This window comes from Vombatus ursinus, unplaced genomic scaffold, assembly GCF_900497805.2.
Source record: "Vombatus ursinus unplaced genomic scaffold, bare-nosed wombat genome assembly UNPS02014822.1, whole genome shotgun sequence".
Lineage (NCBI taxonomy): Eukaryota > Metazoa > Chordata > Mammalia > Diprotodontia > Vombatidae > Vombatus > Vombatus ursinus.
The window spans coordinates 11401021-11414842 of NW_020954600.1; the positions used below are offsets into that span (position 1 = coordinate 11401021).

Genomic DNA, 13822 nt, shown 5'->3' on the forward strand with positions numbered 1-13822 from the left:
TATAATAACTAAGCTTGGCCCCAGAGACAACGTGAGAAATTGCTGAGCTCTCACTGCCTAGGTGACCTTGGACAATTCATTTTATCTCCTGGTCTAAAGGACCTCAAGATTCCCTCTAGCTCTACGGTGAAAATCTTGATCCAGTCTCCCTCCTTTTATTGCAGAGGTGGGGACCACAGGTGTGGAATACCGCAGAAACTGCTGCACCACCAATGTGTTTCCTCTTTTTAAAAAATCTTTGTTAGAAGGGATTGTTTGAAATAGAAGAGGGGAGGAAAATGTCAGGTACCCTTCCCAAGCCAGTAGGCAGAAATCTACCTCACGGCTCCCACCTATCACACCAACAAATCAATTTTGATGAACGAAAGTAACTGACCAAAGAGCAGCCGGTCTGTGAGTACTATCATGGCAGCCGGCTGCTTAGTGACACTCAGGACAAACCTCTACTCAGTTTCATAGGAGGTAAGTATCAGGGCCATTCCCCCAGCAGGCCCCTCTCTTTTATTCACAACCCTGATATGCCTCCTATTTTGAGAGGGGGCAAATGCCAAGACATGAGCAAACTCAGTGCTAAAAGGGCTGACACAGTGGATACAGCAGTGGACTGGAAAGTGTGCAAGACAATCTGGGTGAGCCACGGGACCCTGGACGAGTCACTGGAATTTTCTGAGGCTCAATTTCCTCATTTGCAAAATGGAGATAATGATACCCAGAGTATGCACCTCTGAGGTTCTGATGAGATAACATGTTAAATGCTTTGCAAAATAACATCAAAAAACACATTTTACAGCACTTAAAAGTTTACACCAAATAGATGTGCATGGTGGAGGGGGGAATACAAAGATGACAGCTGTTCATGCCCTGAAGATGCCCGCATCTAAGAAAGAAGGCAAGACACAGACGTGATGTAAAACTGAATACGTTAAGTGTGGTCAGAAAGGGATAAAATGTTGTTTTCCAAGAGGACCGACGACATCACGGTTGACGTCTTGACTTGTGGGTGAATTGGATTCGAGTGAGGCAGGGTTGCACAAAGTCATCAGCCTCGCTCTGTCTTCCAGGGTCATCGAAGTCCAGTGGCAGGACAAAAGTCGGGACAGCTGGTGATGGATGCAGCAGATGACCCTGGCATCTCTGATGTCCGACCAAGCTCTAAGCGCTCTGCAGCACCTGCTTCAGCCGCCTTCCCGGCCTTCGGAACAAACTGTTCTCGTCCTCCCGTTCCACTGGGGGACATCTTCACACGCTTGGGGTAGACGCCCCCTAACTCAGCCACAGCTGTGAGGCCTTTTCATGCTATTAGAAATACTAGTAATAAAAATGAAGGGGAAAAGGAGTGACTGTCAGTGCAATCACCAAGGAGAAGCCCACAGGGTCAGAGTTAGAGTAGGAAGGGACCTGGGACGCCATCTACTCCAACTCCCTCATTTTAGAGATGCAGAAACGCAGGCCCTGATGGTAAAGTGATGCTCAAGGTCCTACAGGAAGTGGCGGGTCTGGGATTTGAATCCGGGTCCTCTCCCTCCCAAAATCACTGAATGCTAGAGCTGGAAGGGCCCTTGACAAATCATTTAACCTGTCCCTCTTCGTTTTATTCAACAGGAAACCAGCCCAGAGAGAAGGGTGACTTGCCTAAATACATAAAACTGGCCCACAGGATGGTCAGGCCTGAAAGACAGACTCTCCAGCTCCAAGTCCACTCTTGTCACCCATCATTCTTTTCTCTGCACAAACACCCCCACCAGGCCAGCTGCTGCTAAAGGGTTAATGAATACTGAGGCCGGGGGAGGGGATCAGAACCATACTGTGAAGAGCAGCTGACAGAAAGAAGACTGTGGATCACATGGGCCATAGATCTGGAGATAGAGGGAACCTCAGGCACCCTTTAATCTAGGCCCCCTCATTTTACAGATGAGGAAACTGAGTCCTAGGGAGGGTCAATGACTCACCGACCATCAAAGATCCAGGATCATGGATTTGGTGTTGGAAGGGACCTTTTCAGTTGTTTTTCATTCATATCTGACTCTCCATGACCCCATTTGGGGTTTTCTTGGCAATGATACTGGAGTGTTTTTGCCATTTCCTCCTCCGAGTCATTTTACAAATGAGGAAACTGAGGCAAACAGGCTGAAGTGACTTGCCCAGGGTCACACAGCTAGTAAGTGTCACAAGACAGATTTGAACTCACACAAATGAGTCTTCATGACTCCAGGCCTGGCACTCTATCCGCTTTGGGTCATCAAATCCAGCCTCCTCATTTTGCAGATGAGAAAACCAGTGCCCAGGGAGGCAGACAGGTGACTTACAATAAAAGTCAAAGGCAGAATTCGAATCAAGCTCCTCTGACCCACAGCACTATGTATGCTGCCTCCTGATTACCTGACCCTCAATCAAAATGTCAAGACACCTTCAGAGACCTTTGTCACAAACCACTCTATGAACCCTGGAATTTCCTGAACTCAGTTTCTGGGACAGCACCTACTTATTAAATTTCAAATTTCTTCCAAATGAAAGTGGGTACTTCCATTATGAGTCTGAGTTTGACACGGGTGTGTTACTCTCCCCAGTTTGCAAGTGAAAATACTGAGGCACAGGGGATATTAAAACACTTGTTGTAGTTTGCATGGTGAGTCAGGCCTAGAGCCCAGGCCTACAGACTCCCAGGCTAGAGGGTGCTTTCCACTTGCAAACACCCTGTCTTTCTGTGGTGCTGAGAGTCAATCTACATTTTGAAAAAATTAAGTCAAGGTTTAAGGGCCACAGACATTTTCTTGTACAGGGTGGAATCAGTAAAGAGAGCGGCTTCCGGAGTTTTCTGGTGCCCGGAGTTTTCAAGGCAGCCCAATTCATTTCTGGATGGCTCTGACTGCTGGGCCCAAATTTTCTGATTTATGACTATTCATGACTCTCAGTTCTGCCCTGGGGAGCCAAGAGAAATGAATGAATGAATGAATGAATGAAAGAAGTAGTTAAGTGCCTACTATGTGCCAGGTGCCATGCTAGGAGTCCTAAAGATAAAAAATCTAAAGTTAGGCAGTCTGTGCCCTCAAGAAGCTTACATTCTAATAGGGGAAAGCACACATACAGGGGAGTGATGGTCAGTGAAGAGAGCTTTGGCCTGGGTTATCACAGAGATGGCGGCTGGAGCCAAAGGCCAGGCAATCGCCACCTTTCCAGAAGCAAAGGTAGCTTTGGTTTGATTACTGTGCCCAGGGCAAGAGATGGAAAAGCACATGTGTGAAGAGGAGACATACATGGTGGCAAGGCATATGGTAGAATGGCTTAACATGTCTGGGCGCACACGCGTGTGTGTGTGCGTGTGTGTGTGTGTGTGTATGTGTGTGTGTATGTGTGTGTGAAGCACAGTCATCCAAGCTTATCCCCAGGAGGAAGTTCTAAAGCCGACCAAGTTAATTCACTCAGGAAGGGCAGCGTGGTGTTGAAAGCAGACCAAGTGGAGGTTGGGGGAGAAAACAGAGGTTGAAATGACCAGATATTCCAAGATGTCCAGAATGGATGGATGATTAGATGAATAAAACATGTCAGCCCTTCATATTCTTGAAAAAAAAAACAAACAAATGATCATATCTCCCTCTCCCAGGTCTTATCTTGTCAAAGGTAAAAATCTGCAGTTTATTCAATGGATTCTAATGTCATGATCTTGATCAATCAATCAGTCATCAAGCATGCGTTAAGTGCCTACTATGTATTAGGCACTGTGCTAAATGCTGGGGATGCAAATACAAAAAATGAAACAATCCCTACTGTCAATGAGGTCAACATTCATATGTGTATACATGCATGTACAATGCATATATACATGTATATGTTCTATATGTGTATATGCATACATACATACGCAAAGTAACTAAATACAGTGTACTATAGGAGAGATCCTAGGGGTCCTCTTCTGAACCCTCTCCAGCTCATCTATGTCCTCCTTCAGCCATGACACCCAGAAGCCACCACAAAACTCCAAATGTGGTCTGAGCAGGGCAGAGGACAGCACAGCACTATACCTGTCATCTTAGATGCTAAGGAGCAGATCCAATACATCTTATTAGACCTCCTTAAAGGACTATGGGAAATATTACCTTCATTTGATAGTGGCTACTCAGGTACAAGGAAGGTGCCCGGGTCTCAGGGTGTCTTCTTCTCATTGAACACTTAGCACATGCTATGCCTGACGTTGATAGTTAGCTTTTTCCTGTATCTGTCCCGTTTATCCCAATCAGACCATTAGCCTCTTAAGAAGGGCCCTTGTTTTACATTCCACTATACCCCTTTTGAGTCCAGGCAAACAGTAGAGAGATACTAAATACTTGGTTAAAATGTAAACACGTTACAAGTAGTGATTTTTGCTTCACACTTTGTATCTGTAACCCCAGCACATAGCACAGTGCCTGGAACACAGTAGAGGCTTAATAAATGCTTGGTGATTGATGGGTGATGAGGACACAGTTTGACAAAAGGACTCTGCTTCTCCTACCACATCTCCAAAGGAATGGCCTAAAGTCAGGGACAGCAGTAGAGCAGGCAGGGGAAGCCAGATCCTGGATGCCAGAGTTAGAGTCACCGAGTACCCCCCAGTAATGAACCAGAAAACAGCACAAGCCACTCTTTAATGAAGTTTGCAGAAGGGCCTGGGTCAGGAAGCAGGGGACGGCTGTCATGTTTGTTTATTCTATTCTAGATAGAAATATGGACTGCAAACAGAAAAATGAGGCGTAGCTAGCTTGGAAACTCGTAAATGAGACTGTCCGGGGAAAAGTAATCCAAACCACCCCAGACTTCAGTCATTAAGTGGGCAGCACAGACAGAGATTTCACTCACTAACAGTGCCACAGGCAGGAGGGAGTTCTAGGGAGGAGCAGAGGAGGGAAAGAGGCTGCAGGACAAAGCCAGAGAGAACATGCCTCATGCCCACAAGGACCTTGGCCTTCTAAGGGGTATCCCCGCCACAGGGAGGGACAAGGACAGCAGGGCCACCTCTAGAAAAACAAAAAGACCAGCAGAGAAGTTACAAGGTACAAGGAAATGGACACTGGTTCTAGATTCTGAAGACCTAGGTTCAAATTAGGGACTTAGAAGAGATGGCCTCTGAACTCCCTTCTAACCCTATGCCTGGAGGGAGTCTCCTGCTAGACTGTGAACTCCTCAAGGACTGTTCTAGAACTGGATCTTTTCACAGAGTCTTGGAAAGAACGCTGGACTTGGGTACCAAGAGGCCTGGGTCTGTATTCTGATTCTGCCACTTCTTACGTGACATTAAGCGAGTCACTTCACGTCTGAACTCATCCACAAGATGGAGATATAAATGTCTATACTAGTCCCATCACAAGGTTGTTCTGAGCAAACATTATCTATTAATTTATTACATCCTTAATTTTCCCAGAGGATGTCAGAAGGGACTGTCTCATCTTCATCTTTGTATGCTCAGTGATGGGTCTATAGTAGGCCCTTAAATGCTTGCCAATGAACTGACTATTTAGGACTCTGTAAATCTAAAATCGCTATAGACACATGAGTTGTTTTCAGACAGTACACACAGGTAATGTAATGACTGCTGGAAATTTCTGGAAATGTTCAAAAGTATACACTCATAGGCTTTTAGAAGAACAACAGACCTTAACTCAACCTCCACATTTTAAAGATGGGGAAACTGAGTCCAAGAGAAGTAACTTGTTCAAGAGCAGCTAGCCAACTGGAAGACCTGGAAGACTGCTTGCAGTCCCTTGGTAGGCAGATCTGCTTCTTGGGCCAATTCAGCAAAGGATATCGATTAGGACTGTTGTTCAAAGACTGCCTGTGTGCAGGGAGCTTAGTCATTTCAGGGTACATAGAGAAAGTCTCATTATGTCATGGAAATAAACACTGCATTTGGAGCCAGAAGGCCCGTACAGTGAATTAAAAAGAGTACTAGGCTTAGAGTCGGAAGACGTGGGTTCTAATCACATCATCTCTCTAGGCCTCAGTTTCCTCATCTTTGAAAGCAGGGGACAGGATTGGTGAGTTTCTGTCACCAGCTAGCTGTGACCTTGAGCAAATGACTTGACTTGCCTGGATCCGTTTCTTCATTTGTCAAATGAGGGGCTGGACAAAACTGAATGACCCTTCCACCACCAAACTCCCAAGATTCTTTGGTATTTGCTCGTGGGCCTCCCCTGATGTTTCTTACCTTGACTCCCAAAATTTACCTTCTAAAGGCTCACCAGAGATAGGGCTCAACTTGGAGTGAGGAGACCTACCTCAGACACTTCCCAAGTTGTAAAATGAAGGGTGGGACTAAATTACCTTTTGACACTGAGATCCTCTGATTCTTTTGGCCAGTCCAGGCCCCATCATTTCCTGCTTTTACTGTCTGGCTCCAGACTGTCTTCTCAGGTTTATTGCATATTACTTCCCTATTCTCCTTTCCAGACAAACTGGATTACTTGTAGGTCCCTGAACTCAGCATTCCATCTCTGGCCTCTGGGCCTTTGCATAAGCTATTTACCATTCCTGGAACAGATGCCCCACTCATCATGGCTTCTCAAAGTCCCTGGCTTCCTTTAAGGCTCAGGTCATGCACTATCCCCTATAGGAAGATCTTTTGGAATCATCCTACTTCAGGAGTTCTTAATCTGGGGTCCATGAACTTGTTTTTACAAAATACTTTGATAGCTATATTTATATGTGAGTGGTTTCCATTGTAATCCTATGTATTTTATTTTATGCATTTAAAACCATTCTGAGATGGGGTGATAGGTTTCACCAGATAGCCAGGACACAAAAAGGGTTTCCAAACCCTGGTCACAGTTAGGGATCTTTCTTTCCTCTGGAAATTTTTTAAAAATATAAATATACATACACACACACATGTGTGTATATATATATATATATATATATATGTATGTATATACACACATATATACATACACACACACACAACTGAGGGCAGACACCATTTTTTCTTATTGTTCCTGTCTATGTAGTTCTAGAACCCAACACAATGCCTTTCAAACAATTCCTTTCTGGCTTTGATTGTATTGTACTCTTGTACCCTATCCCCCATGGGCCTCTCTATATTCTTCTTCTCCCCTGCTTTGACCCTGCTTCCCAAAATGCTTCTGGTCTTTTTCAGATTACAGACTCCCAAGGGGACAGACTTTTCATATGATTCTCTTTACACTGTGAAAGGAACCACTCCATTTTTGTTTTTGATTATGATGATGACGACGATGAGGTGGTGGTAGGATAACTATCTTGCTGGAATTCCTTCAGATTCATGAACAGGAAATGGAAAAAAAATTAGTGCTACCAGATGATCCATGACCTACTGGCAATCTTAGTTCGATGAATTTCCCTTCTACCAAAGAAGCTTCTAAGTCATTGACTTGAGACCAAATTTGAGAATGATGCAAAAATTCTATTCCATGGAAAAGCATTTTAACTTTCAGTGGTCAGAAAAAAAAACAAACAGAATAAAACCTCAAATGTCTAATACATGGAAAAGTATTTTAACTTTCAGTGGTCAAAAAAAAAACCAAACAGAATAAAACCTCAAATGTCTAATAAATACGTAGCTGAGAGCAGATGGAAAATGTTGGAGAGTATCTGCTCCTCAGTCTCCACTCCTTTCACCATCAGAGTACCCAATTATCGAAATGGTGGAAAAACACTGAGCAGCTCACACTATCAGTTTCAAGCATTATAAGGACTTAATTATTGTAGCTGGCACTGGGGTATGTAGTTACCCTCCTCTGCCAGCGGCCTTTGGAAAAACTCAATTTTCTCTTCAGGCTCAAATCAAATTAGAGCAGACGGGGTCATCAATGCTCTCCCATCACAAAAACCTAGTCTTGGGTTTTTTTTTCCTTTTTGCTTTCCTGGCCCTACACGTCAGTCCTTTCTGGGAAATCAAACTCTCTCTCCTCTCTATCTCCAGGAGATCGAACCTATTGTATGGCTACCTGCCCTTGCCCCCATCACTTTCATTATGCATCACAGAATGCAGTCCCTTTTAGAGTGCTCTACGAGGCAGCAAAACTAAAATGCACGGTTTCTAACCTGAGCCATATGGGCAGGTTTCAAGTTGGGTGTTGGGGGTGAACCGAGCCAAGGGCAAGTCAGTCTTCCCGGCTGAAATGAACTGGATGTTTCGGAACAGGCCTGCTTGGCCTGTTTCTGCCAGTCCTTATCAACTAATGAGCTCAGTGCCTCGAACATCCAATTTCCACCTCCCTGACCATCTGAGGCAATGTTGGCGTGCCATCTCCCCAGCCGCTCATGTATCTGCTTGGATGGTTTAAACCTCATCATCAGCCACCGACCCTTCTCCGCCTGGAGAGATTCTGCAGAAGCTAGGACCTGGAGGGGCTCATTCTCACCTTCCTTTATGCTGGCGTGGGTTCAGAGCCTTGGATAAAAAGGCCCAACCTCACCTAGGATACTAGCATGGGGTTTTGCACAGTTTCATTTTCAGTATTTCTAACTCCAGTGCCTTTTTCGTCCAGGATCAAATCCAAACTCCTCTGTTTGCCTGTTAAAGCCCTTTGCCACCTGGCCCCAATCTACGTTTCTACCCTTATTACCTATAACAATTTCACACAGTCTAGCCAAAACTGTTCCTCCACACGACTTCTGACCTCTGCCTCCCCATCTTCCTTCCTTCACCATAACACCAAGTCAGCCTCCTTCAAACCTCAGCTCCAGTGTTGTCTCCGTGATCCCTCTGGTTGTGAGTGCGATCCCAAACTCCAAATTACCTTTTACGTCTTTTGTATATATTGATGTCATGTAAACTCCTTGGAAGAAAGGGCCATTTCATCTTTGTTTTTTGTGGCCTCCGAGCCTAGCATAGTGCCTGGCACACAGCAGGCACCTAATCAAAGCTTGGTTATTGGCTGACCAATTAAATATCTGTTTTCTGAAGGACAAAGAGTAGGGTGATAGGGAAAGAGACAGTAGACCAAGAGCCAGGAACCTGGGGTTCAAATCCCACTAACTCTGGGCTTCTTTCAGCTCCTCAGTAAAGGTAGTTGGATGGTTCCCATTAGAACAGTTTATAAATCAACTAGGGAATGTTAAATCCTCCTCTACTTTATTTATCCTCAGACCTGGCTCTGTCTTCAACCAAGATTTAAGTTGGGATGAATGGTTTTGGGAGCAGCCCCTCTCTCTGCAAAAAACATAGAAACTGTCCCATTTTCAACCCTACCCCCTCAGCCAGTCCCCTACACACACACACCAGGACATGAAACCCAGCAGCCACCGGGAAGGAGAGCTTCATTTTTCTCTCTGTGCTGCGGTTAATGCTTTATTGCATGCTGTTGATACAAAAAATAAATCACACCATTTGGTTATTTTTGAAAACTTCCTGCATGCCACCCCTCATAAGTTTCTCAGGAAGCAGCATGGTTTCAGAGATGGGGAGTTTCCCTCCCATTAGAATGTTAGCTTCTTACAAGTAGGGGTTGTTTCATTCTTTGTACTTGTCTCCTCCTAAACCTAGCAGGCTTTCCATAAATGTTTGATTTTTTTTTTTTGTTGGAAAATGGACAGTTAAATCCATTTACCCATTCAACATGTCCTTAGGAAAAGTTTAGTATATTCCATCTACTGTTCTAGGCATGGGGAATATAAAGCAATTTCTGCCCTCACCAAGCTTCTATTCATTTAGGGGTTGGGAGGGGAGAAACAACATATACATATACACCAACTAGCAAATAAAAATACTTACAAAATAGATATAGAGTAATGGGGCGGGGTGGACCTAGAGAGGAAGGGATCAAGATAGGCCTCCTACAGAAGATGGTGCTTGACCCGAGTTTTGAAGGAAGGTAGCAATCCTAAGGGGTAAAGGTGAGAAGGAAGAGCATCCCAGGAACAGAGGACATGCTGTGCAAAGGCATACAGACAAGCAAATTTTGGCAAAGGTCAAAGAAGAGTAAGCAGACCAGTTCGAGAACACATATCAATTCCATTTTATGTTAAATGTCAATTAGGACTCAGCAGTGGGAGGTTGCAAGCGTCTTCGGGACTGATTGAAAACAAAACAAAACGCTTTTCTGTGGTTTGATTTGGAACCACATCGCAAAGACAGTGGGAGAGGAGAGCGCGAGAGCCTGAGAGCGCAGCTTATGAGTCAAGGGCAGTTGAAATGATTCAGCTGCTGACTAATTATCTCTGTTAATCTTCGTGTTTTGCTGCTCTGTGGACAGAGCTTTCTTTCAAGCAGGCCAGAGGCACTAAAGCCTGACTAAATTCTCTGTTTCTGTGGGATCACGGCTCATCCCTCGAGACAACAGCAATCCCTTTTTCAAATAGGGCCGATAGGGAAGAGCATGACGACGTCCAGGGGTCTTTCAAAGCAAGCACACTTTTCAGTTATACTTTGGAAATCGAGAAAAAAAAAAAAACAATTCCCAAGTTGCCCTTCCTATACTGGAAACTCTAAAAGCCTTTAAAACATGTTGTCTTCTAAAGGAAGGCCTTTGCATGTAGGGTAGCCTGCCAACGGGGGGCTGAGAAGAAGCATGGACAAGAGAGTCATACAGGCAGAAGGGGCATGGGTGGGTTGGGATTTACCCCATTGGAGGGAATGTCCACATTGATGAAGGTGCAGGTCAAAGGAACACAAATTTAGAAGTGAAAGGGACTTCAGAGGCCACTCAGGCCAATACCCTTATTTTACAAAGGAAGAAACTCACTTGCCCTGTTACACAGGTACCAAATTGCAGACTTGGGAACTGATCCTGGGCCTGTTGGCTCCAAACCCAGAGCTATTCACACTATTCCACATTGCTCTTATATTTAGCAAGGAATAGGAAAAGTCATCATCCTTATGAGCCCCACCTAAATGACTAAAATAGCAAAAATTAAAACAAAAGCCCAAGATTGCCGTCTTTCCCTCATGGAGAAGAACACAACCCAACCTATCAATAGGACATGCCCTTTTTAAATAAATCAATTTTTATTGCTATTTTTGTTTTTACATCACCTACAACTCCCAGCACATCCGTGCACCATTTCCCCCTTATAGCAAAGAATAAAAAATAGGGTGGAAAAAAAAGCAGTTCGGCCCAACTAGTCAACACATCAAACAAGTCTGAACATTGTATCCAACATTTGACACCCACAGTCCACCACCTCTGGCATTCAACTTGGGAAAGCCTCTAAAGGTCAATGACAATGGTACAAAGAATAGGACATCCCCTTGTAAGCTGTGGGGTTTTTACCCTTCTCCAATAAAAGAGAAGAATTCTTTCATTAGAATCCTCTTCTGATGCCTCCAGCTATCGAGGGTCACCTGCATAAAAGACTTGAAAGTGATTTTGGGTTATCAAGGCCGGTTCAATAGAACCCAAGGTTGGGCATTAGAGCCACCAAGATGAGAGACTCTAAATATGAGCGCCCACTGTTGGAGGACAAGTCTTGCTAAGTTTGGGGAAGCCAAAGGCCAGAGGATTATCTGCAGGATTATTTTTTTTTAATTAAAAATTTTGTTTTCCCCCAATTATAAGTAAAAATAATTTTTAACATTCTTTTCTTAAAACTCTGAGTTCCAAATTCTCTCCCTCCTTCTCTTCTCTCCTCACTAAGAGGGCAAGCAATTTGACACAGGTCTTACACGTAGAGTCAAACAAAACATATTTACAAGATTATTTTTTTTAAATCACCTGAGGAGGTAGAAAGAAAGATGTTGGAATGAAAATCATAACAGCTAACTTTTATATAGTGCTTTAAGGTTTGCAAAGTACCTTCCATATCTTAACTCACTTGATCTACAACACTATGAGGCCGGTACAGCTATTATCCCCATTATACAGATGAGGTAACAGACACTCATCCCTACACCTAACATACTGTCCCTACATTAAACAAAGTATGAGCCGTCACCACTACAGAGGTTAACTGACTTGTCTGGGGTCACCCAGCTAGTAAGTGTCTGAGGCCACCCAGCTAGTAAGTGTCTGAGGCAAGGTTTGAATTCAAGTCTTCCTAACTCCAAGTCCAGGACTCTGTGCGTTTAACACCCAGCTATACAATGCCGGTGTGCTGGATCTGAGAGTCAGGAAGACCTGGATGCCTTAGTAAACCACCTCCTAAGTTGTGGCAGAGATTTTGACTTGCATTGGTAGAAAGTGTGCCCACACAGAGATGAGATCACAGATCCAGGCAAGGCAGACAAAAGGCCTGTGGACAAACATCTTCATGAAAAGTTTCCCGAGTTGCTACATGGCCAAAATAATTCGTGGATCAGAGGTCAACCATTGCTGCCAAATCCCTGTGTACTGAGCTAGGCTGTTCTACAAGGTCACAGCTAGGCCTACAACAGTGTCATGCGATGCGAAATGTAACAGATTTGGAATCAGAGGGCCTGGGGTCACATTCGAGAGCTACATCTTACCACTTATGGGATGCCAGTCAAATCACTTCATCTCTCTGGGACTCAGTTTCCCCAGCTGTGAAATGAGGCATGTAGTTTAGATGACCTCTCTGGTCCCTTTGAGTTCTGGGTCTATGATCCTAAAAAGCTTAAGCTCATTAGTGCTTTATAATTGTTAAAGATAACAGATCGTTAAATCTTGAAGGAAGCACGGAACTTGTCTAGTCAAATCCTTTCCATTTTACAAATGAGGAAACTGAGGCTGATAGGTAAAGTGGACTCCTGGAGGAATAGGGGCTGGTTTCTGATTATTTCTTATTCATCTTTTCATTCCTCATAGCTCCTAGCACTAAGTCTGTGCTCATAAATGCCTCACACATAGTAGGCACTTATAAATATTTGTTGGACCAATGATGTACATGTGTGTGTGCAAAGAGAAAGACACTAAGTGTATAAATATATATACACTTGTATGGCACTGATCTCTCACACACAAACACAAATACACACCTCCCAATATATCTCTATATATGTCGTTTTACCTGGAAATAGTCTGTAATGAAGGATCCAAGTTCACTCTTCAGCAGCCGCCTAGGAGAAAACAAACACTCAGACATTAGTGTGACGCTCAGCAACTTTTAATCAGTTTACACACCCATGCTAGATACCCTGCCTACAGGATGGACAACCTGAGTTGGGAGACAAGCAAGGACATTGCTTGGTCCAGATTAGAGCAGGTAGTAGCCTGGGGTAGGAGAGACAAGCCCTCTCCCTCCTTCTTCTACTAGTGGTGTGACTTTGGGCTGGCCATTTGTTTCTGGGCCTCAGTTTCCTCTCCTGTAAAATGAAGGGGTTAGACTAGAGGACCCCATGGCTCCCCCGCAACCAACTCTAAATCTATAAGCGAAGGACATGGAGGCCCCGATTCCACCACACCAGGTGGCAAAGGGCACCCAAGGAGAGCTGCAGGTTTCCGGAGATGTGGACATATACCATCTCTTCTGAGCTTCACAACAGGCCCAAGAGACAGGCATTGTTAGCCCCCAGCTGGTGGGTGGCTAGGATGGGCCTTAAATCTGGGCTATCTCCTGACTCAAGGCACTTTCCATAAGCCACATTAGTGGCCTTCATAAGAGTGGTAAGGGCAGCAGCGATGGGGACTGAGGTAGCCCGCGATGACACCTGGGTGGGCTTGGCGATACATCTGGATGCTGCAGCATCTTAACGGTTTCAATATCCGCTCCTCAGAAAGGAGACTGACTGTAACAGACTTCCCCTACATCAGATGAAAGGGCCCTAAGGAGGAGAGAAGATAGAAGGGGTTTAAAGTTAGGGAGGAAAATGGCATCCTCACTTTATCATAGGATCAGAGAGCTGGACGGGACCTCAAGGACCCTTGAACTTGCTTCTCCTCCCTCCACCATTTTTTTCCCCATGAGGAAAGTGAGGGCC

At 44.5% G+C, this 13822-nt stretch overlaps 1 protein-coding gene across 5 annotated transcripts in view; it reads right to left on the reverse strand.

The window, feature by feature from the left end:
* PRR5L (proline rich 5 like) overlaps positions 1–13822 on the reverse strand; it is a 95745-nt gene that overhangs the window by 33125 nt on the left and 48798 nt on the right. For all 5 annotated transcript variants that reach the window (XM_027837885.1, XM_027837882.1, XM_027837883.1 and 2 more), the window contains exon 4: positions 12913–12961. In XM_027837885.1, coding sequence (XP_027693686.1) covers positions 12913–12961 — 49 coding nt within the window. The remainder of the gene's footprint in view (positions 1–12912; positions 12962–13822) is intronic.